The sequence below is a fragment of the Chrysochloris asiatica genome, unplaced genomic scaffold (assembly GCF_000296735.1).
Source record: "Chrysochloris asiatica unplaced genomic scaffold, ChrAsi1.0 scaffold00026, whole genome shotgun sequence".
Taxonomy (NCBI): domain Eukaryota; kingdom Metazoa; phylum Chordata; class Mammalia; order Afrosoricida; family Chrysochloridae; genus Chrysochloris; species Chrysochloris asiatica.
In genome coordinates this window covers 14,718,184-14,743,114 of record NW_006408544.1, presented here as the reverse complement: position 1 = coordinate 14,743,114, position 24,931 = coordinate 14,718,184, and the positions used below count along the sequence as shown (strand labels likewise).

General features: G+C 36.1%; 1 protein-coding gene across 1 annotated transcript in view; it reads left to right on the top strand.

Annotated features, from left to right (window-relative positions):
* The window catches only part of FAF1 (Fas (TNFRSF6) associated factor 1), a 665,112-nt gene that overhangs the window by 327,117 nt on the left and 313,064 nt on the right, over positions 1 to 24,931 (top strand). The window contains exon 8 of the mRNA XM_006839751.1: positions 4,787 to 4,873. Coding sequence (XP_006839814.1) covers positions 4,787 to 4,873 — 87 coding nt within the window. The remainder of the gene's footprint in view (positions 1 to 4,786; positions 4,874 to 24,931) is intronic.

Below are 24,931 nucleotides of genomic sequence, written 5' to 3'. Positions count from 1 at the left end.
CTAAGTACTTGTCATAGTATATTAATTCACCGAATTTTAACTTGTCGTAGTATGTTAATTCACAAAATCTAGAAACTAGAATGCTAACAGATTGATAACTGTTCTAAGTCCATGGCAATGAAATATTTGTTTGTTTTTTGCTGTATTAAAATGATTTGATATGTGAAGAATCATGGACCAGATTTCAAAAACAAAATTGAATGTTGAAATAAACAAAGAGAACTTACAAATTATAACACTAAGTAGCAGTTTTGAAAAGCCCTATCTTCAATGATAACAATTAATTGATGGAATAGTTATTTGGGAAACGAGTGTGATCTTGAAAACATGAGGGTGTCATGAATAAGAAATTATTATTTTTTTTTTCAAGTAAATTTTTAAAATTTAAAATTAAGATTTTTCTTCATCCAAGAAAAAATTTACCTGAAATATTTATTATACCTTTTTCACCTGAAATGAATGGCAGTTTTCCTTTTTGATGTGTTCCTTGTAGTTACTAACTCTTATTATTTTTATTCCAGTTTCTTACCTTCCTGGTTTCAAAATGTCCCTTATCACATGTATCTCTTCCTGTGCTTTAACTAGGATTAACTTCAATATTTTCATAAAACACACAATTTCAGAACTTTGAAATTCAGAAGTGATCTTGTTTTAACATTTTCTACTAAGTGAATAAACACTCAGAGGCTCTACTACTTATCCTATAGTTATATCGCTGGGCATAATTTGTAAAATAAATGTAGTTCCCTGCCTCTCATTATGCCACAACACCTCAAACTTTGTGAGCTTTTCCTATTATCAGAATCTACTTTCTCTTGTATAATATTTGAATGGTGTTTAAATTGTTTGAAATTTTCATTAATTTTATCACAAGGAGGATTTCATGTAGTTGACAGTGTTATTATTTTTCAGTTTGAATAGCTATAAGCAATTCATTTGAGACTAATCTGACCTTCCAAATTTAACCTATAGCAAAGAAACTACACCCAGAAAGTACAGCCAGCTACCTTTTCATTCGCTCATTAATTTTAGATCAAAATGCCTTTTCTCGGGTCATAGAACCTGAACTTATCCAAAATTTAACCTATAGCAAAGTTAACTTTTCCTAGTAGTTATATGTTAGAAATTCTGTTGAAATTTAACTTTTTAAAAATCATTTTAAATGTGACTAGAGAGAAAATTAGTATAGATTAATATCTTGTATATATACTTTCATCAGGAACAGCTACTAATAAAATAATCTTCCCCAGAACTATACTTACCATTGAAATTTCCCAGACATTGAGGAAATATGAGGTTTAAAGTAGAGATAACGGCTTTTTTATATTAAGTACAGTATGTTAAATAGATGTTTATTAACAATTAAAAGCAAATACAGAAAGAAATCAGTAACTTAGTTCTATATAATTTCAAATTAATTTAATTTATAAATTTGTCTTAGTCACAGTAACTGAAGGCAATGGGGAAGAATTTAAATTATATTTAGAAAAATCTAAAAAACAAGCATTAGAAGATCTGTTGTCAGTCTAGAGCTCATGATCCAAATACAGTATTGTTTGTAACATGATTTTAACTTTGAGCAAGTAATCAAAGCACTATTAAATTCCTTCAGAACTAATTGAAACATTTGCATGGTTTAGTGCCTGAAATCTCATAGATTTAGAGCTTAATGCAAAACAAGAATTGAAAAGATTATGAATGTTCAGCATGAACTTGAGCCAATGCTGATCAAAAGAAAATATGTAAGACAAAAAAGCCCTTAGGAAACATTACTCAGTGAAGTGCCACTTGTCCTTAACTGGAATTTACCACAAGTCTCTAAAGATGACGCTCCATCGGAAGCAGCACAATCATGGCAGCTGGGCATGCCAGCTACAGTAACTCAGCCTGTGTGTATTCTCTCCTCTCAGATGAGGTGCTTTCAAACCAATCAAAATAAATCCATTTCAGTGTGTCTTTATCTTCCTCTTCCTTCTTTCCTCCTTCCTTATTTTCTCCCCTTCTTCCTCCCGCACTGAAAAAACTCTGATTCAGGATAAATTCATCTATATCATTTTATACATACTCCCAGCTGTATATTATTTTCGACATTTAGACATCTAGAATGCTAAATTTATACTTTCGCTTTGTTTTCTTTTTAGATTTTTTCCTTCTCTGTTGGATTTTTACTTTAATTTTTCATTAAATATAGCCATCAGTGAAAAATAATGGAGCTTTTATGTCTCCATTAGCAAATACCACCATTCATTTTGAGCTTTTGTTATTTTATTTTTTGTGTTTCTTACATATAATGATAACATCGATCTATGTTTACAGCATTGATAAGCATGGAATTAATTTTGAAAAATTATTTTTCCTTACATTGTTGCTTAGTGATTGTGGTTTAACATAAGATTGTTTTGGCTTAATCTCAGAATACCCAGTGAAGTTAGCCTTTGGATTAGAACAAACATTAGCCTAATATGCTTTACATGGTGCCCTCTCAGCCAAATTCTGTCTGCATTAACCAGTTTGTTCTATGACAAGTTGCTTAACAGATGTCATTCTGGGGAGAACAATGAAGCCAAATACTTGTGCAATGGCTAACATTACTCTAACTTTGATCACTTTTGTTCAGCACATCAGTCTGGCGTTGTGCTTTATACCAACATAACACCATAGCCAGAACATGCTTTTCAGGCTCAGAATAGCAAAGGAATGTTATTCAGTTCAGTGTAGTTACAAATGAGTTAATGAAAGAAGAAAAATACTGTTTATTTCATAATGCCATATTGTTGTATTTTGGAATTAAGGTGGAATTTAAAGAATTCTATTCCAAAGTTTTTTGTTTATATACTCAATAGTGTTTGCACATATTTTCCAATGCTGGGATAATCTTGTCACCTTTCCAACAATGTCAATATTAGTCTTGCTTTTCAAAAAATAGCTGATGAAGCCTAATATATGTAGATAACATAATTCATGGATAACTTTTAAGAAACAAATTTTTTTGTCATGAAGCCTAACATCTCCTCATACCCCCCCCCCTTCTGTCCTTTGGCTTGTTTTTATTAATCTGACTTGGGTTTGTAGAATACTTTTCTTCTTAAGTGACCAATGTTTAAGCATGTGACAAAGTAGTCTCAACTAGTGGACTTTTGTAAGTGGTAAGCCCCGTTGCATTTAGTTAATTATCAAGTTGATAATGATTAATCAAAATTATCCAAACTTGATGTGATTGACTACAAATCAGATACTACATGGTAGGCTGGCCATTGCTAATAATCTTGGAAGAAAAGCTGTTTGTTTCAATTGAGTGGGAATCAAGCCATGCCCCAAGTTCTTCAGTTCTCATTTACTAAATCTTATTTCACAGGTGTGTGTTCAAGATAAAAATAGATTGAGTTCCATGCTGTTGATGGTTGTTGTTTTTTTGTTCCCCTTTCCTAGTGAGCATTTATCTCTGTTTCACTGGAAGTGTAACTTAGATGTGTTTATATATAATAAAGAGTAATGTGATACAAAATGCTGTAATTGGACAACATGATATTTTAGACTTCTGCATTTTTAAAACATGAATGAATGCTGCTTGTTTTTCATATTGAGATCCTACTATAGAACATATTCTGTGCAACATTTCACTGCTAGGTTCATTTGTTACAGTACGGTAACAATGCCAGAACTAAGCTGAAGCATTACAATGGAGTATCTGTTTGTGTGATTTAATTTACTCTTGGAGTCCTAGTGTGGTGCTATAGGATAAATATAGACTGCTAACTGCAAGGTGAGCAGTTCAAACCCACCATCCACTCCTTGGAAATCTTATACAGGATTGCTATGAGTTGGAACCAATTTGATAGTACTCAACAACAACAATATAGATAAGAAGATGACACATGACATGACACTTCTTAAGTATTGGATTACATAGAATTCAACCTTCTAAAATGTTATTCTGATAAATTACCATCTGTCCTTTTAAAGTGAAATATGTAATGATGCATGCTGGAAAAAATATTTTTCATACTTAAAAGCACTTAAAATTGAAAGTATCATGACTATATTTTCTTTTCAGGAAGCCCTAAATAGTATATTAATGGATGGGATTGATGTTAGTAAATATGATAGTTTTAAATTTAGTGTCATTTCAAAGAAATAGGATGTGCTGTTTTATTAATTATGTTTTATAGATTTGTTGTTTTTGTTGTTAATTACCATCAAGTTGGTTCTGACTCACAGACATTCTCTTTAAGGTTTACAAGGAGCAGCTAGTGGGTTTGAACTGCTGACTTTGTGGTTAGCAGTCCAGTGCTTATCCTACAGCACCATACCAGGAATCCTTGTATATTAAAATATAAATAAAATTTAAGGTTTATTCTTTTTGCGTCTTCTCCCAATACAACCCTTTTCTCTCCCAGATAGGAACTAGAAATATATACTTGTTTGAATCATTGTACATTTTGAACCATTTGAAAAATTAAATAAATTATAAAAGTATATCATTGTAGTCTGTTCTATGTGAACTGTGTACATGAAAAGACTTGACTGAAAAGAAGCTTAAAGTTAGCCAGTTTCTAAAAATAATAGGGCTGGTGGTGGAGAATGGCACAAAATGAGTACTGTTTCTTGAACGATTTCATCTATCCTTCATTGTATATCTGCTTTTAAATTTGATTTACTGTTTTTTCTCTCTGTTTTCTGAGTTTCAAATTCTTGTTAGGAAAACCAGTGTGAGTTATATAATGTCACATAAATTGTTACATAAATCATGTGGGACTCTATTTTAATTGTGCTGTGTCTCTTACAGGTAAAGAGGAATGTATATGATCTTACAAGTATCCCTGTTCGCCATCAGTTATGGGAGGGCTGGCCAACTTCTGCCACAGATGACTCCGTAAGTGTCATTTAAGTGCTCAGTTTTCTGTCTTCCTTTTTTTTTTTTTTTTGCCACTTCAGTCTAATTGACTGTGATAAAAAGCAGAATCAAATACTTTGAATGTACCATTGAAATAATTCTGTAAATAAAATAAAGTGAAAATAAGAGATGTTGCAATAATTTGATTCACTTGCAGAACAGTGACCATAATACCAAACATATCAATATTCTTTCAGTAGTGATATTGTATCAGTGGCAGGAACTTGTTACTGCTTGGTATGACTTAAATTTTTTCTTGTTGAGAAGAATATTTTCAGGTATTACTAATGAAATTTTCAACATAAAAGCATTTCACTCTAAATTATAGCTATGTCAGAATCAACTTAATTATTATTTTTCATTTTTAAATTACTTTTCCCATAGTAGACTGATGCTTTAAAAATAACTAAGTTTTACAGATAATATCTATGACACTTTATTCTTAAATAAATGTACAATTTTGACTACCATAAAAAGTTGGGGGTGGGAATATTTAGTCTGTTATTTTTACCTACTGTTATATCAATTTATGGAGTCCTGGTGTGGTGCTGTGGCTTAATGCGCCAGACTGCAAAGCTGTTTGAACTGCAAGGTCTGCGGTTCAAGCTCACCAGCCCTCCTTGGAAACCCTGTATAGGGTCACTATGGGTCGGATCCGACTCGACGGCACTTAACAACAACAGCAACAATATCAATTTATACTGATTTTTCCCGTTATAAATTATGAAACCTTTCCTGTCTCTGCCCTGTTTCAGTCATTACTCTTTTCTAAGAGAGTAATTTTTTTCACCTAAAGATACCAACTGAAATTAAGTTTTGGTCATTTTTGTTCATAATCTTTGTTGTTCTAATCAGATAACTATTTTCTTTTTTAAATAAACAATGAGAATGTTTTTTAAATCCTGAGGCTAAATCTGAGTTTTAAAATTATAAAAAGAAATTGGGGCTTTGTAAAAATCTTATCATAAAAAATACTCAATTATGGGAAATAATTTAATTAGCCTTTCATATTTTCTGGTAAATAATTCTGTTTTGGCTGATAATAACTACTTCCTTCCCAAACCACCAATATACATTTTGATATAATGGAATTTTTATGGAAAAAGAAAAAAAATTTTAAAGGAATTTAATTATATAGATGCTATTTTTAGTTTGATTGTTCCATAATGTAAGGATCAGGCCTTTGGAAAATACTGTTTGGATTATGAAACTGTAAGGATAATCAGAATATAGCAAAACTTTAAAAATGATCCCTTCTAGAAAATTCATTTATGTGTACCTATTTAACATTTACTTTTAAACAACTGATTTTAGCATGGTGTGGCGCTGTGGGTTAATGTGTCAGGCTACAAAGCCGTTTGAACTGCAAGGTCAGTGGTTCAAGCTTACCCGCCACTCCTCAGAAACCCTATACAGGGTCGCTATGGGTCAGAATCAACTCAACAGCACGTAACAACAACAACAACAACATCATAGTTATTAAGTGCTGTGGAGTCTGTTTCCATTTCTAGCAATCCCATATGACAGAACTGTTCCATAGGGTTTTGTAAGCTGTATTTATTATGGTAACAGATCACCAGGTCTTTATTCTGTGGAACCACTAGGCAAGTTCAAACCGCCAACCTTTTGGTTAGCAACTGAGCACTTAAATCATTATGCTACTATATTATCAGAAGTTTTGTCTGATTGTCTATGACTAAGGAGAATAGTAAAGGAGCCCTGGTGGTGCATTGGATAAGCACTCTACTTCTAACCAAATGGTCAACAGTTCAAATCCACTAGCCAGTTAACAGGAGAAAGTATGTCAGTCTGCATCTGTGAAGATTGGAAACTCTATGGGATAGTTAATTCTACTCTTTTCTACAGGTTCACTATGCGCTGAATCAACTTGACAGCAATGGGTTTGGTTTGGGTTTTAGGGCGTAGAGATGTATTTGGATTTTTATGTTGTTATGTTTTCCTGTTGGGATGAAGAATTTTGTATAAAATGTGCTAGATAAAAATAAAAACATAATGCTTATAAATGCTTATAAATTTTACTTGAGAAAACATGAAGAAACTAGAAATTCTCAGCATTGTCTTAAGAGACTTCTACAAGAATTAGTTCCAATAAAAGGAAATAGTTAAGGCTTCATGTGGCACTGTGGGTTAATATACCACACTGCAAAGTCATTTGAGCTGCAAGGTCAGCAGTTCAAGCTCACCAGCTGCTCCTTTGGAAACCCTATACAGGGTCACTATGGATTGGAACCGACTCAATGACATTTAACCACACTAACAAATCAGGACACTTAAATACTCTAAGTCTTAGTTACCACTTTGTTGTTGTTGTTAGGTGCTGTGGAGTCGGTTCCGACTTATAGCGACCCTACACAGGGTTTCCGAGGCTGTAAATCTTTACGGGAGCAGACCGCCTCATCTTTCTCCCACGGAACTGCTGGTAGTTTTGAACTGCTGACCTTGCGGCTCGCAGCCCAATTCATAACCACTATGCTTAGTCTGCAGTATATGGCGCTGTGGGGTAATGCACCAGACTGCAAAGCCATTTGAACTGCAAGGTCGGTGGTTCAAGCTCACTAGTCATGCCTCAGAAACCTTATACAGGGTTGCTGTGGGTCGGAACCGACTCGACGGCACTCAACAACAACAACATTGTTATGAGGAGTCATAATTATGTAGATAGATAGATAGATAGATAGATAGATAGATAGATAGATAGATAGGTATAGATATATAAGAAAGGTGAGGCTTTATGCTCCCACAAAAAGATTTAAAGCCTCTGAAATCCTATATAGGGTCACTATAAGTCGAAACCGACTCCCTGGCACTTAACAACTCTGTGGCACTTAACAACAGTATAGTACCTGAATCATGAGAGGTGGGGAGAATCAGTGGAAATAGAGATAAATTCAGATTCACCTTCAATTGATCATTAATGAAGCTGGTGATAACTGAGTTTATTATACAGATCTCTCAACTTTCATATATATAATTTTAAATTCCTTTAATAAAAAATAGTTGTCTGGTTTAAAAGTAAGGATTCAGGTAATAGAGAAAGTCTCATGGGGCCTCAAAGGGCTGGGAAAGCTAACTGTTCTTGGATACCACACTTCTAAGAAGACAGATTAAAATCAGGGCTTTGAGCCAGTTCTTCCTGGTTCAGTCATGGTTGATGAAGCAAAACCAGAACAGATCTTAATTTGTAAAAATGTGTGTGAACAGGAATAATAACTAGAATGGGAAAAGTTATGGGTTGACACCCTACTAGAAACTTAATATCACTGTTAAAAAACAAAGACGAGCACAATTCATAGCAACAAATTATCTTTACTTGCAGAGTCATAAACAACGTGCCCTGCTCAAAATATGCAGCCAACTGTGCCACTTTGTGTATTGGTTACCACACCCATGCCAATAATCCAATCTCCCACATCATTCTTCTGAAAAGGCTCACTAGGCCTCTTCCAAGTCTTCCATTCCAGGACTTCAATTCATAGTTTTTCCTGTCTGTTCTGGTTACTGCTCCATTTCACCCAAATTTTAAAATGTTTGGTCTTTTCTGATTTTGTTGCACTTACCATAACTGAACTGATTTGAACAGATTCAAAGTCCTGACTGAAATAGGTACTTATTAAGTGCAAGTTCCAACAGTGCAAATTTACTGAATAAGATTTTTTTTCCCTATAGAGTAGAACCTCCCACTATGCTAAATTACTGAATTGAGTTGTTGAAGTTTTTTATGAGGCTTGTATTTTAATTATTTTTTTAACATTTAATTACTTTTTACCAGAGTTGCAATATATTGTCATTCCTTTAGGAAAATATGGAGAGCAGAGAAAACTCACAGTATCCAAGACTGCACTGCTACCTGATGCCGTATCTAAGTCACAGCAAACATAAGTGGGAATCCCCATTAAGAGACTTGATTCTTTTTGCCGCATCATTCATATTTGCACCTTGTCCCAGAACCTGTGAAGTGGTTCCTGCCCACCCCTCCCCAGAGCAAATGTTGCCACATTTGCAGGTTATTGCTTTGAGCTGCATAATTTGATACAACAAAGATGTTTAGGGCCAGACTGCTTTAAACTAGTGCCACACCAGATCCACTATCTCCAACACTTCATTTCTAGCAAAAAATATGGCTTATAACTGTAGTCTTCTGAGTATCTCCTAGCCAAATAAATGTCATAAAACCTTTCTTTCATTTAGGACTATATAAAACTCATAAATCTGGTGCTTGTAATCTACATTGTTGCAGGCGGTGGTGTTTTTATACTTACTGAAATCACTCAAGTGGAGGCATCTGCTACAAAACAAGATAATCTTCACAGCTTAGGGCATGAATTGAGTACAGCTGAGAAATGTCAGCTGTGTAAACAGCCTGAAATGTGTTACCAACAAAAATATAATTAATTTCTTTCCCAGACAGGGTGCCATAACTTAGTCCTTAGAATGGTTTAACTTTCAGAGAAAGCACCTGAACATTTTCTTCCTAGTGCCAGAGTGGAGGATTGGTTCTAAAGGTCATTAAAAGTGGAGTTAGTTTGTGTTTTTCCTTCTCAGCTGCAGAAATTTGTGTGGCTTCAAATATACAGTACCTTTAGATACTAGTGGCTCCCATAAATTTATGGACATATCTTTGATAAAGAAGTTAATGGACTTGGAGTGATGGCAGTGTTCTAAAATTAGATTGTGATGATGGTTGCATAACTGTAAATTTATTAAACATGATTAAATTATACACTTGAATGAATTTTATGCTATGTAAACTATACTGTAATAAAGCTGTTTTTCTTTTTTAAAAATGTTAATGAGAGAAACTAGATTGGAATACTTTTCATTATACTTTTTATGCTTCATGAGAAATATTTTGTATAACATAAGAGATCTTTTATTCAATGCAGTTCTCATTAACCTTTGACTTAGCAAAAGGACATGGAAATAGACTTCTTACAGTATAATTAGATTCCTGTATAATCTTGAGTCTTTTATAAACATGATAGATTTCAGTCTTTTGACATCTTCAAGCTACTCAGAGAAGTTAACAGTCATTTAAAACATTGTTGCCCCCCTCCCTTCTGAAGGAAAATACTTTCTTTGCTTGTGGTTGTACATAGGGTATGGGATACTGTATGAATTGTCAATAACTCTTTCAGCTCCTTTTGCACTGTTTCACTAGGGAAATAGATATCTAAAGCTTCACCAGTAGGGGAATGTTTTCATGCTGTGACAGTTCAACTGTGAGAACAAGGAGTTTCAAGTAGGTGAAATCTCATTTTACAGTTTAACAAGAATGATCTTGGTTTCCAGAGAGTAGACATAATTTTAACACTGTGAATTATATCTAGACACCTTATTATAATGCAGAGAATTTGAGTATGTAATTTATTTAATTCTAAATTTTATAAAAGGGAGAAAAATTCTTCAGTTTTAGTGCTTTTTTTATTGTGTGCCTGCCCCCACCCTTTTTCTCTCTATTTTCTGAGATTACTAAATTGTCTTCCTTGGTTCCATCATTGATTGGCTAAGGTATGTTAACTCACAATTTGAGAAATTATTAATTTTTGAATCAGAGGTCTTTGTGCATGTAGTTTGTTTCCTCAGAAAGTTGTTGTTAAGTGCTGTTGAGTCAGGTCCAACTCATAGCAGACCTACATAGAGTTTACAAGGATGGGCTGGTGAGTTTGAAGCATCAACCTTGTGATTCAGAACACCTTGCAGTCCATATATAGGATCTTTGTTGTTATTAAGTGTCATTGAGTCAGTTCTGAATCATAGCTACCTTCCAAGGGTTTCTGAGAAGCAGCTGGTGGGTGCTTCTGGTTTGCAGACCAGTGCTAATTCTACATTGTAACACCAATTATCCTGTAGAGGGTTTTCTACTTTTAAAATATTTTCACACTGAAAATGTGAGATCTGTTATAAACAGATCATTAAACAATGACCTTTTAATAAAATAAAATACAACAAGATAATGGCCCTTGTTTTTAATAAAAACAGGAATCCATGAATGAGGGAATGTCATCTGCTTTGATCTTTCTGATGGGGTGCCTTTTTCTTCTAACTTCTTCCTAATGTTTTGGATTAGCAGTGTCAAGTTATAGACTTTCTTTTGAAACTGTTGTTGTGCTATTCTTAAATACCATTGAGTTGGTTCCAAGTCATAATGACCCTGTACAGGGTTTCCGAGTACTAGCTGGTGGATTTGAACTGCCAACCTTGTTATTAGTAGCCCATTGCTTATCCTCTAGCGCCACACCAGGACATTGGACCCTCCACTTTACAGGGACAATTGTCTGAATGCAAGGAGCCCTGGTAGCATAGTGGATTATGAGCTGGGCTTCTAACCACAAGGTCACCAATTCAAATATACCAGTTACTCCATGGGAGAAAGATGAGGCTTTCTGCTCCTGTAAAGATTTATAATCTGAGAAACCCTATGCAGCGTTGCTATGAGTCGGAACTGACTCGGTGGCACACAACCACCATCACCATTGTCTGAATACAGACTTTCACTAGTTACCACCTACAATACTGTGGTTACTGTACAGTGGGCACTAAGCTCATAAATTCCCACTGTTTCTCCCCTCAACTATAGTCATCTTATCCACTGATGCAAGGATGTTATTTCTAAAAGTACAATGTGATTACATTAAGCTTTGCTTACATAGTTTCAAGGGAAACCCAATACCTGATTATGTACAGATTTTTATCCTGACATTCAAAGCCCTTCATTTATTGGTCTCAGACTTCCTTTCCAGGTTTATTTTCTCATAATGGCCCAGAGAATATGCTCAATAAATATTTGATTAGTGAATGATTGACTTTTCTACCTTGTATCCCTCAGCTTTAGCTAAATTGATATCTTGCTGTGTGTTAAATATGCAAGGTGTTCTCCACTTGTGGTGTTATATACTCACTTAGAATGTCGACAATGATTATCTCCTGCATTCAAGATCTTTCTGTCAAGAAACCTTGCCAATGGCTCTGTCTTTGCATGCTGTGTTCTCTAGCCTCTCAAAAATTAGTTTATATTTCTATTTTTCTATTTAAATTCTTTATGTTTTTCCTTATTTTAGCCCTCCTTTCATTCCTCCCACCTAGCTCTATAACATACATGCTGAGTAACCACAGACAACTTAACTAACCTCTCTGGGTCTTAGTCTCTAATTGTAGAAGTTATTGTGAAGAATAATAGAGCCAGTTAAAAGAACAGTTGCTCCTAGGTTTATTGTGGGAACACAGTGACTCTGTAGGATAAGCACTGGACTTCTGACCACAAGTTTGGTGGTTTGAGTCCACCAGCGGCTCCCTGGGAAAAAGATGAGGCTTTCAACTCCTGCCTCAGAAACTCTAGACAGCATCACTGAGAATTGGAACCAAAAGGACAGCACTTAGCAGCAATAACAGATTTATGGTGAAAATTGAAATAGTCAATACTAGAAGAATGTCTAACATGTGGCTGATTTCTGGCTATTAGATTTTCATCCATCTCTATTCATTCCACTTGACATTTGTGGAAAAATTCTTGCTGTGGTTGTTAGGTGCCATTCAGTTGTTGCTGATTCACAGTAACCTTATGCGCAATAGAACGAAACACTGCTCGATCTTGCGCAAATGTCACAATTGTTGCTACGCTTGAGCCCGTTGTTGCCACCACTGTGCCAATCCATCTCATTTGGGGTCTTCTGCTTTTTCACCGACCCTCCACTTTACCAAGCACGGTATTCTTCTCCAGGGAATGGTCCCTCTTGATAATATGTCCAAAATATGAGAGCTGAACTCTAGCCATCCTGGCTTCTAAGAGCTTTCTGTCTGTCCTTACAACACAGATTTGTTTGTTCTTCTGACAGTCATTGTTACTTTTACATTGTCTTCCAACACCATAGATGAAATGCATCAATTCTACTATGGTCTTCATTATTCACTATTCAAGTTTTGCATGCATTATGAGGCTATTGAAAATACCATGGTTTGGGTTAGTCATAAAACTGACATCTTTGCTCTTGAACGCTTTTAGGGGTCTTATGCAGCAGATTTGGCTAATTAAATACTTTGTATGATTTCCTCACTGCTGCCTCCATGAGTGTTGATGATTAATACAAGCAAAATAAAGTCTTTGACAACTTCAGTCTTTTCTCCATTTATCCTGGTGCTATTTACTGGTCCATTGGTGATGATTTTTGTTTTCTTTACATTGAGGTGCAACCCATACTGAAGGCTGTGGTCTTAGCCTTCATCAGTAAATATTTTAAATTTTCTTCGCTTTCAGGAAACAAAATTGTGTCATCTGCATATCGCTAGTTGTTAGTGAATCTTCCTCCTATCCTGATGCCACATTGTTTCTCATATAATCCAGCTTCTCAGATTGTTTGTTCAACATACAGATTGGATAAGTATACTGAAATAATACAACCCTGGCACACATCTTTCCTAATTTTAAACCACTTAATGCCCTCTTGTTCTGTTCGAACAAAATGCCTCTTGGTCTATATATAGGTTCCTGATGAGTACAGTTGAGGGTTCTGGAATTCTCATTTTCCTCAGTGTTGTCCATAGCTTGTCCTGATCCACACAATCAAAAGCTTTTGCATAGTCAATAAAGCACAGGTAAACATTTTTCTGGTATTCTTTGCTTTCAGCCAAGATCTGTCTGATGTCAGCAATGATATCCATTGTCCCACGACTTCCTCTGAATCCAGCTTGAACCTCTGGCAGTTCTCTGTCAGTGTATGCTTGCAGCTGTTTTTGAATTATCTTCAGTAACATTTTACTTGTATGCTATATTAATGATACTGTCCTATGTTTTTCTACATTCCATTGGGTTACCTCTCTTTGTAATGGGGACAAACATGGATCTCTTTCAGTTGGTTGGCCAGGTAGTTGTTATCTTTCAAGTTTCTTGGCATAGATGAGTGATTGCCTCCAGTGCTGCCTCAGTTTTGTTGAAAGATTGCAATTTGTATTCTGTCAATATCCAGAGCCTTGTTGTTCTTTTTTTAGCAGTGCCTTCAGTATACCTTGTACTTCTTTATCCAATATCATTGGCTCTTGACCTTATGCTACCTCATGAAATTGATGAACATCAGCAATTTCTTTTGGCCTAGTGACTCCATGTATTCCTTCCATCTTGTTTTGCTGATTTCTGCATCATTCATTATTTACCCCTAGAGTCCTTCAGTATTTCAAGTCAAGGCTTAAATTTTTTCTTCAGTTCTTTCCACTTGAGAAATCATGAGCATCTTTTTCCCTTTTGGTTTTCTATCTCCAGGTGAATTTTCATAGATCAGTAACTGTTTTGTTGTTGTTAGGTGCCACCGAGTTGGTACCTACTCATAGTGACCTTATGCACAGCACAACAAAACACTGTCTGATCCTGGGCCAACCTCATTATTGTTGCCACGCTTGAGTCCATCGATGCTGCCACTTGGACAATCTATCTCACTGGGGGTCTTCCTCTTTTTCTCTGACCCTCCACCTTACCAAACATGATATCCTTCTGCAGTTACTGGTCCCTCCTGACAATATGTCTGAAGTATGAGAGACGAAGTCTGGCCATCCTGGCCTCCAAGGATGCACTTCTTCCAACACGATCTATTGGTTCTTTTGGCACCCCATGGCACTGTCGATATTCTCCTCCAACACCATAATTCAAAGGCAACAATTCTTCTACAGTCTTCTTTATTCACTGTCCAGCTTTCGCGTGTATATGAGGTTATTGAAAATACCATGGCTTAGGTCATACGCACCTCAGTCCTCAAGCTGATATCTTTGCTCTTCAACACTTTAAAAAGGTCTTGTGCAGCAGATTTGTCATTTGATTTCTTGATTGCTGCTTCTGTGAGTGTTGATAGTTGATCCAAGAACAATGAAGCCCTTGACAATTTCAGTCTTTTCTCTTTGATAAGACTGTTGTTTATTGGTCCAGTGGTGAGGATTTTTGTGTTCTTTACATTGACATGCAATCCATACTGAAGACTGTGCTTTTTGATCTTCATCAGTAAATATCTTAAGTCCTCTTCACTTTCAGCAACTAAGGTACTGCTGGCCCTTAAAGTTGAAAAGGCTAGGTCCTGTTCCTCATGGACTGAAGAGTATAGTGCGATCATAGTAGAGGGAACAACTCATTTTGCTCACATGTGGGAATGATCAACAAATGCTTTGTAAAAGAAAGAAATATATTTTCACTTGTATACTTATGTTCCTCCCTTTTAAAAATTCTGAACATTGGAAGTAAAAAGTATATTTCTTGTCTTTGTGTACTATGCAAGGTTACCAGTATTTTTTGTACCTTCACTCATTTAGATTGTTCAGAATTCCACTGAGTTGACATCTTTGAAAATAATGGATTTTTTTCAACTTTTTGTTGTGAATTGATTGGTTTGCAGAGCAGACCATCAGTTTTACATTCAACAAATCATATATCTTGATTCATTACATGGTTGCAATCCCCTCCATGTATCAAAGGTTAAGAGTGTTTACCTCAATTCACTTTAACAATTGGCATTCCTACTGTGTCTCCTGCTACCTTCATATTTCCTCTCCTAAACTCTATCTTGCCTGCCCTACCACCTATTTTGGGACGTATGGTCCATGAAGAATTTTCCATGATTCCATAACCATCATAGAGTGTTTCCTTTGATTTTATTATTATTATTTTTTTTTTTACAAAACAAAAATATTCATTTAAATTTCCTAAGAGCATATTCTGCAAGACTACCTCCACAGGCATACAACTGTATGTAGTTCAAAGGCCTAGAGTTCATAGCTGTTCCGTCTCTCCATGCCACCGCCTCTACCACCATTTTTGCTATCACTGCTTTTCTTTGTGGGAATCTCATGCTTCAGTCATGCTCTTCCTTCTTGATGGTTCTGGGGTCACCTGTTCCTGACATTAAAGATTAATGCCCCTCCCCCCACTACCGTTTAGTTGCACATCCTCAACTCCTGGTAGGTGTGATTAGGAGGTAAGCTTGTGTACCTTTCTCTGTTCACACTGTTTATACAGTTCAGTTCAGAATGGATTTAGCTGATGTTGGTTGTAGTCACTGTTCTAGTGTATAGCAGCTGGTATTAGCTCTTGCCCAGTTGGTGGGATTGTAGAGGGTTACAGCTTTAACTATATAGCCATAGTTGCCATCTCTTTTTGAGTAAAGCAAGTAAAGAAGGAAAACAAACCAACCTAGCAACATAGCAGGTAGAAGGATGTTGTGCCACCTACTGGCTTCTTGCCTTCACAGCCACCTGAGAAATTTCAAGGTGGCCATGTTGCCTCTAGAGGGCCTGCACCCATCTCCAGGTTCCTTTCTTTGCTCCCCCACCCTCCTGCTTTTTTTTTCCTTCTCTATCCCACACATCCATTCAATCACCTCTCCTAGTGAGAGTCAGTCCTGGGCTGGCCAGAGTCCAATTCGCAGATTTGGAGTAGGCACTGCCCTAATGGGGTTGTTGTAGATTACTCCTCCCTGGGGCTCACAACCACTGAGTGGCTACTAAATGGGAGATTCCCTGGGGTGGGGAGTTACTCTGGTAGAAAGAAAAGCAAAAATACAATTGCACCATTGTCTCCACAAGCCACAGGTAGGATTCTGCAAAGTGAATGTGTTTTCTCATCTGTAAAGCCATACATGAGCTCTTTAAGATGATTGTGGTAGGTCCCATCAGCTGTTACTATTTACCAGTCACCTCCTCTCTTGCCACGTCTGTTCAGCTCTCTCTCCTAGTAAGCACTTGATCCACTATTTTATCCCTTCCTCTGAAACTCAGAGTTCCAGGACCATTGTCTGCATCTGTTTGATCCAGTTTTCCACATCGTTGTTGCAGAGAGTCCACGCAGCATTTTTGCCAAGTCTGCCATCTTGCTCTGCTCCCTACTAATAATATTTTAAGGTTGAATTTATATGATTGACATGCTTTTTGAAAATCATGTTATTTTCTAATAAAAATGAAATTCTTTAAACGAATTATAACATTAATGGAAAGTAGAATAACAGATTAAAGAGGTCGGGGAGCTACATTGAATTGACTTACATGTGAGTGCATGTGAATGTGAAAGAGAAAGAGACAGATAGCATGCAAGCAAACCCAATTAATTGAATATGAACATTGCAATTATTTTTGGCTCCATAGCACACAAGAACAACAATTACTTTGATAAGTTGTTTAATGTATGAGTATCTGCAAAATGGGACAACATTAACACTCTTGAAGGTCTTTTGTGAAGATTAAATGTTTATTATGTTGGACCATGTAAAATTGCCATTTTTTAAAAGACAAAGTTGAATATCAAACTTTATGTGGTCTTACCTAATAAGTAAATCCCACCATACATCTATCAGTTTGTTGTTCTATGGTGGCTTGTGTATTGCTGTAATTTTGGAAGCTATGCCACTGGTACTTTAAATACCAGGAGGATCACCTGTGGTAGACAAGTTTCAGCTGGGCTTCCAGACTGACAGACAAGGAAGGGAGAGACAGACTACTTCCAAATATTTAGTCATTGAAAAACTCATAAATAGCAATGGAACACTGTCAGACAACACCAGAATATTGAATTCTGAAACATGATGAAGAGCACCAGAATATTGTCAGAAATAGTGCTGGAAGATAAGCCTCTCAGGTTAAAAGACACATAAAATGCAACTGGGGAAGAGCTGCCTCCTCAAAGTAGAGTTGAACATGGTGACACCAATGGAGTAAAGCCTTTAACACTTTCATATGCTGATGGGACACAACTCAAAATGAGGAGAAACAGCTGTAAACATCCATTAATAATTGGAACATGGAACGTACAAAGTATGAATCTAGGAAAATAGTCAAAAATGAAATGGAATGTATAAATATAAATATCCTACTCATTAGTGAGCTGAAATGAACTGTTATTGGCATTTTGAATCTGAAAGTCACATGGTTTACTATTCTGGGAATGACAAAGTGAAGAGGAAAGGCATCACATTCATCATGAAAAAGAACATATCAAGTTCTGTGTTGAAGTACAATTCTGTCTGTGATAGGTTAATATTCATACGCCTCAAGGAAAACCAACTTCTTCAATCTGAAATTGAGCAAACATGTAATCAAGATGTATTAGTCATTACTGGTGATTGGAATGCAAAGGTTCGGAGCAAAGGATCAGTAGTTGGAAAATATGGCCTTTGTGATAGAATTGATGCTGGAGAACACATGATAGAATTCTGCAACATCAATGATTTGTTCATTTCAAATACCCTCTTTAGAAAGTATAAGAGATGACTACACACATGGACCTCACCAGATGGAATACATAGAAATCAAATTGACTACATCTATGGAAACAGACAATGGAAAAGCTCCGTATCATCAGTCAAAACAAGGCCAGGGGCAGACTGTGGAACAGACCATCAATTGCTCACATACAAATTCAGGATGAAGCTGAAGAAAATTAAAACAAGTCCACGAGAACCAAAATATGACCTTGAACATATCCAAATCTGAAAAACATATTTGATGCATTAGCCACTAAAAATGGAAGATTAGAAGAGTCGTGGAATAACATCAAGAACATCATAAAGAAAGAAGGCAAATGATCATTATGACAAGAAAGAAGGAAAAGACCATAATGTATGTCAGAATAGACTCTGAAACTTCCTCTCCAGCACAGAGATGTTAAATGGAAGAAATGAGAAGATAAAGCAGCTGAATAGATAATTTCAAATGTCAGCTCAAGACTACAAAGTCAAATATTATAATGAAATGTGCAAAGACCTGGAGTTAGAAAAGCTAATGAGAGGAACATGCTCAGCATTTCTCAAGCTGAGTGAACTGAAGAAAACATTCAAGCCTCTACTTGCAATATTGAAGAATTCTATAGGCAAAATATTTAATGAAGCAGGAAGTATCAAAAGAAGATAGAAGTAATATACAGAGTGACTCTGTCAAAAAGAAATGGTCAGTGTTCAACCATCTCTATAGGTATTATATGACCAAGAGCTAGTGATCTTGAAGGAAGAAGTCCAAGGTTCACTGAAGGCATTGGCAAAGGACAGTGCTCTGGAAATTGATGGAATACAAATTTAAATCTTTCAACAAAGTGACGAAGCACTAGAGGCACTCACTCATCTATGCCAAGAAATTTCGAAGACAGCTACCTGACCAACTGATTGGGAAAGACTCATGTTTGTGCCCATTCCAAAGAGATGTGACCCAGCAGAATCCGGAAATCATCCAACAATATCATTAATTTCGCATGCAAGTAAAATTTTGCTAAAGATAATTTAGAAATGTCTGTAACCATACATTGATGGAGAACTTCCAGAGATTCAAACTTGATTCAGAGGAGGATGTGGTATGAGGGCTGTCACTGCTGACATAAGATGGATCTTACCTGAAAGCAGAGAATACCAGAAAGATGTTTACCTGTGCTTTATTTACTATGCAAAGGTTTTTGATTGTGTGCATCAAGACAAGCTATGGACAGCATTGGGGAGAATGAGTATTCCGGAATACTCAATTGTGCTCATAATGAATGTGTACATAGCACAAGAATCACTTGTTTGAACGTAACAAGGAAACACTGAATGGTTTAAATTAGTAAAAGTGCATGCCAGGGTTGTATTCTTTCACCGTTCTAATACAATCTGTATGCTTAACGAATATTTGCAGAAACTGGTTTATATGGTGAAGAACGTGGCATCAGGATTGGAGAAAGGCTCATTAACAGCCTATGATGCAGATGATACAACCATGCTTGCTGAAATGGAAGAGGACTTGAAATGCTTATTGATAAAGACCACAGTCTTCAGTATGGGTTGCACCTCAATGCAAAAAAAAAAAAAAAAAAATCCTCACCACTGGACCAATAAATAATATTCATGTAAACGGAGAAAAGATTGAAGTTGTCAAATATTTTGTTTTGCTTGGATCAACCGTCAACACTCAGGAAGCAGCAGTCAAGAAATCAAATGGCATAGTACATCAGGCAAATCAGCTGCACAAACCCCTTTAAGTGTTCAAGAGCAAAGATATCATTTTGAGGACTAAGGTGCACCTGACACAATCCGTGGTATTTTCATTGGTGGTAGTGGAGTTGGTTCCAACTCATAGCGACCCTGTATAGGGTTTCCAAGGCTATAAATCTTTATGGGAGCAGAAACCCTCCTCTTTCTTCCATGGAACAGCTGGTAGTTTCGAACTGCTGACTTTCAGGTTCGCAGCCTGTTTTGTAACCACTACTCTACTAACCTCATATAAATGTGAAAGTTGGGCAGTGAATAAGGAAGACCCTAGAAGAATTGATGCATTTGAGTTATGGTTATTAAAAATACCATGGACTGCCACAATAACAAACAGATATATGGTGGAAGAAGTACAGCCAGAATGTTCCTTGGAAGCCAGATTGGCTAGATTCATCTCTCATATTTCAGACATGTTATCAAGAGGGACTAATCCCTAAAGAAGGATGTCATGTTTGCTAAAGTGCAGTGTCTGAGAAAAAGATTAAGACCCCTCAATGAGATGGATCGGCACAGTGACAGCACATTGGGCTCAAGTGTAGCAATAATTGTGAGGGTGGCACAGTTTCCTTGTTGTGCATAGGGTTGCTATGAGTTGACTCACTGGCACCTAATTACAACAGTACCCATATGTAAATCATATACAATAATGCAGGGGTTGGTAAATATAGTTGTTAGCTCAAATCCTACTCACTATCTGTTGTTGTAATTGATGATTTGTTGTAACACAGTCATACTGATTTGTTTATATATTGCACAGGACTGTTTGGACACTTTAACTGTAAGCTTATGTCTTTACAATATAGGGCATGAGCCTCATAAAACCTAAACTATTTATTCTCTGCTTCTTTACAGAAAAAGACTGCTAACCCTGATAGACTTTCTGGCACTTAACAGCAATCAACTCCTTTTCTCAGGAGTAAACAAAAAAACAAATGTAACCTGTTGCTGTTGAGTTTATTTTACCTTAGGTAACCCCATAGGCCAGAGTAGAAAGGCCCCATAGGGTTGCCAAGGCTGTTATCTGTACGGGAGTAGACTGCCACTTTCTCTGTCAAAGTGGCTGATAGGTTTGAACCACTGACATTTCAGTTAGCTGCCTAGTACTTAACCAGTGCACTACCAAGGGCTCTTCTTTACTTTGAGTAAGCACCTTCTTTATATCACATACACATGCAGAATCAGAATCTTTCTTTGAATAACTTTAGGGTCATTTTATGCTATTTAAATTACTTGGTTAGCTTGTCCTAGGGCAGGCATATTCAGGCAATCTTTGGACATTTTCACTGGCTTTTTCTTTATTTGGCAAGGTCATGGATAATGTTGCTTCTGATGGTGGTGGAACTCAGTAGCTTCAGAAGAGTTCATTGCCCTTGTCAACATGACCAGTCTTTTACAAATAACACAAGCAAAGACTAAATAGATGGAAAGAGAGCTTTAAAAGCAGTAGGGAAAAGTTTGAGTTTAAAAGGAAAGAAAAGTTGTAAACTGACTAGAACCCTGAATAGAGAGAGTTAGAAGTTCAGGAGGGTGGATGAAGGTCCCATATTTACTTAGTAAATATGAGGAAGAACACATTTAGAAGCTAGATAGTCCTCAATAGGAAACACTAAGCACTAAGATCCAATACAATGGAACTTTATTTTAGCTTACTAAAACTCCAACCTGTGGACTCCTTTTTTTGCCCATGAAGGTATAAATGCTTTGGGACTTTCCTTCCTCTGTAAACAAGTAGAAAACTGAATAAAATATGTGAAAATGCTGTTTTCAGATGTTTAACTATAGGTAGAACAGGACTATGATCCCTAAGGAAGGAAAAATGAAGTAAGACCTATGGTGGCTTACATTTCTGCTTGGAGGAAATTTTTGATTCCCAGAGCAGCGAAGGCAAACTAAAACAGAACCTGGCAGTTTCACTGGATTGAGGACACAGAATCTGTCGTTCTAGGGGCCAAAGCCTATATGATTTGAAAGATGGTAACAGGAGAGCTTCTGCTCCAGAAATTGCATAGAGTTTAGCTGAATTCTAATCTCTGCATGCATATAGGATCGAATTCCAGAAGGTTTGGCAAAAGGAACAATTTAACTGGGAGCTCTAAGCCATTCAGAATTCAGGTTAGAAGAGGCATAACTTATTGGGGTGAACAAACTAGTTCCAGACTGATGGCTACTTTAGGACTTTGCACAAAAAAGCTTAAAACAAACCTCAAAATGAACAAGCTAATTAACAGATAACTGCTAAAAGCAAAATCCAGAATCCAACAAAAATGATTGCACATGTAGGAAACACACAACAAAAGCAGAAAACTTTGACCCATAACCGAGAGAAATCAGTCAAAATAAATAGACATAGAAGTGATTTAGATAATGAAACAACTGATAAATATTATGCCGAAGGACTTAAATGTAAACATGAACATAATAGGAGAGAAGTGTATAAGACAGAACCAAGCATTGCTTCTAGAGATAAGCAATAAAATATGTGGAACCAAAGTTTCACAAGATGGGATTAGTAGCAAATTAAAAAATAAATAAACCAGTTGCTAGTGAGTTGAGACTGAATCACGGCTATTCTGCATATGTCAGAGTAAAATTGTGCTCCATAAGATTTTCTTAGGTTGATTTCTTACAAGTAAAATCACCAGGCCATTTTCTGAGGCACCTATGGTTAGATTTGAAATGCTCACCTTTTCATTAGTAGCTGGACATGTTAACTTTCTGCATGACCTAAAGACCCCAATAGTAAATTAGGCATGGCAGAAGGAAAGATCAGGGAATTTATAAGCATAGCAAAGGAAACTACCCTGACTGAAACACAGAAGGAAAAAGACAAGAAATAATGAACATATCACTGACCTTTAGAACAAAACATGCTGTTTAGTAAGTGTATCTACCTCTCATCTGTCAGTTTGTTGTATTGTGGTGCCTTGCATGTTACTGTGATTCTGGAAGCTACACCACGGGTATTCTAAAATACCAGCAGGGTCACCCACAGTGGACAGATTTCAGCTGAGCTTCCAGACTAAGACAGACTAGAATGAAGGAGAGACAGATTACTTCTGAAGATGTAGTCATTAAAAACCTTATCAATAGCAGTGGAATACTTTCAGCACCAGAATACTGAATATTGAAACAGAATGGCTGAAATGTTCTATTTGATGATAATCATAAATTCATACATCCAAGAAGTTCAATGCACCCCAAATAGTGTAAGCACAAAGATTCATACATTAAGGCATATCATAATCAAATTGCTAAGAGCCAGTTATAAAGAGAAACATTTTTAACAGAGAAGAATTTCAAATCACACACACACACACAAAAAAACCAACAACAAAAAAAAGTATTTTGCAGTAGAGCACATGTAAGAATATTCAAATTTGTCATCAGAAACAATACAAGTCAAGAGACAGTGGAGTGACATTTTTAAAAGTATTGAAAGAATGAAAGAAAAAGACAACTTAGAATTCTACAGCCTGTAGAAATAGTTAAAAATTATGGTAAAATAAAAACTTTTACATACAAACAAAAACCGAGAAAATTTGGTGCCATTAAAATAAAAGAAGTATTCAATATAGTTCTTGAGGTAAATGGAAAATGATACTAGATATAACCTTGATCTACATAGAAGAATAAGGAGCTCTGTTGGGGTAGTCGTTTTTGAAACTGCCAGTAATTCCATGGGAGAAAGATGAAACTTTCTGTTCCCGTGAAGATTTACAGCCTCAGAAACACTGTACAGGGTCACTATGAGTCAGCATTGACTCGATAGCCCACAGCCACCACCATACAGAAGAATACAGTGTACCAGTAAGTAAATATGAGTAGAATTGTTTAATAAATAAATAATTAATAATTTTCTTCTAACAGTTTTAATTTCTATAGAATATAGCTAGCTGTTCAAAGGGGGGAAAAAAAAAAAAACCCAGCTCACTGTGGAATTTTGAATACATGAAGAAGTAAAATATATGAAAACAATAACACAAAAGACAGGCTGGATATATGTTGTCATAAGATTCTGATACTATAATATTAATTAAAGGTGGTCTTTGTGGTATTAATGATTCATATCTTGAATCCTAGAGCTACACATAGCTAATAAAACATTGTCTTCTTAATGACTTTTTGCTTTCTTCATGTATGATATTCTTGATGTCATCCCACAACTCTTCTGGTCTTCGTGTTTAATGTATCAAATTTATTCTTCAGATGATCTCTAAATTCAGGTAGGATATATTTAGGGTCATATTTTGGCTCTTGTGAACCTGTTTTCGTTTTCTTCAGCTTCCAACTCATTTGCATATGAGTAATCGATGGTCTGTTCCACAGTCTGCCCCTGGCCTTGTTTTGACTGATGATATGGAGCTTTTCCATCCTTTCTTCCTGCAGATGTAGTCAATTTGATTTCTATATATTCTGTCTGGTGAGGGCCATGTGTATAGTCGTCTCTTATGCTGTTTAAAGAAGGTATTTGAAATGAACAAATCATTGATTTTGCATAATTCTGTCATGTGTTCTCCAGCATCATTTCTATCACCAAGGCCATATTTTCCAACTACTGATCCTTCCTCTTTGCTCCCACCCTTTGCATTCTAATCACCAGTAATGATTAATACATCTTGATTGCATGTTTGATCTATTTCATATTGAAGAAGTTGGTAGAATTCTATTTCATCCTCACTGGCTTTAGTGGTTGGTGCCTAAATTTGAATAATAGTGGTATTAACAGGTCTTCCCTGTAGCTGCATGGATATTATCTTATCACAGACCGTGCTGTACCTCATGACTGATCTGGATATGTTCTTTTTGATAATGAGTGCAACATCATTCCTCTTCAATATGTCATTTCTGGCATAGTAAACCATGTGGTCATCAGATTCAAAATGGCCAATAGCAGTCCATTTCAGCTCCCTAGTGCCTAAGATATCGATGTTTATGTGTTCCATTTCATTTTTGACAACTTCCAGTTTTCTCAGATTCATACTTTGTATATCCCATGTTCCGATATTCAGTGGATGTTTACAACTATTTCTCTTCCTTTTGAGTT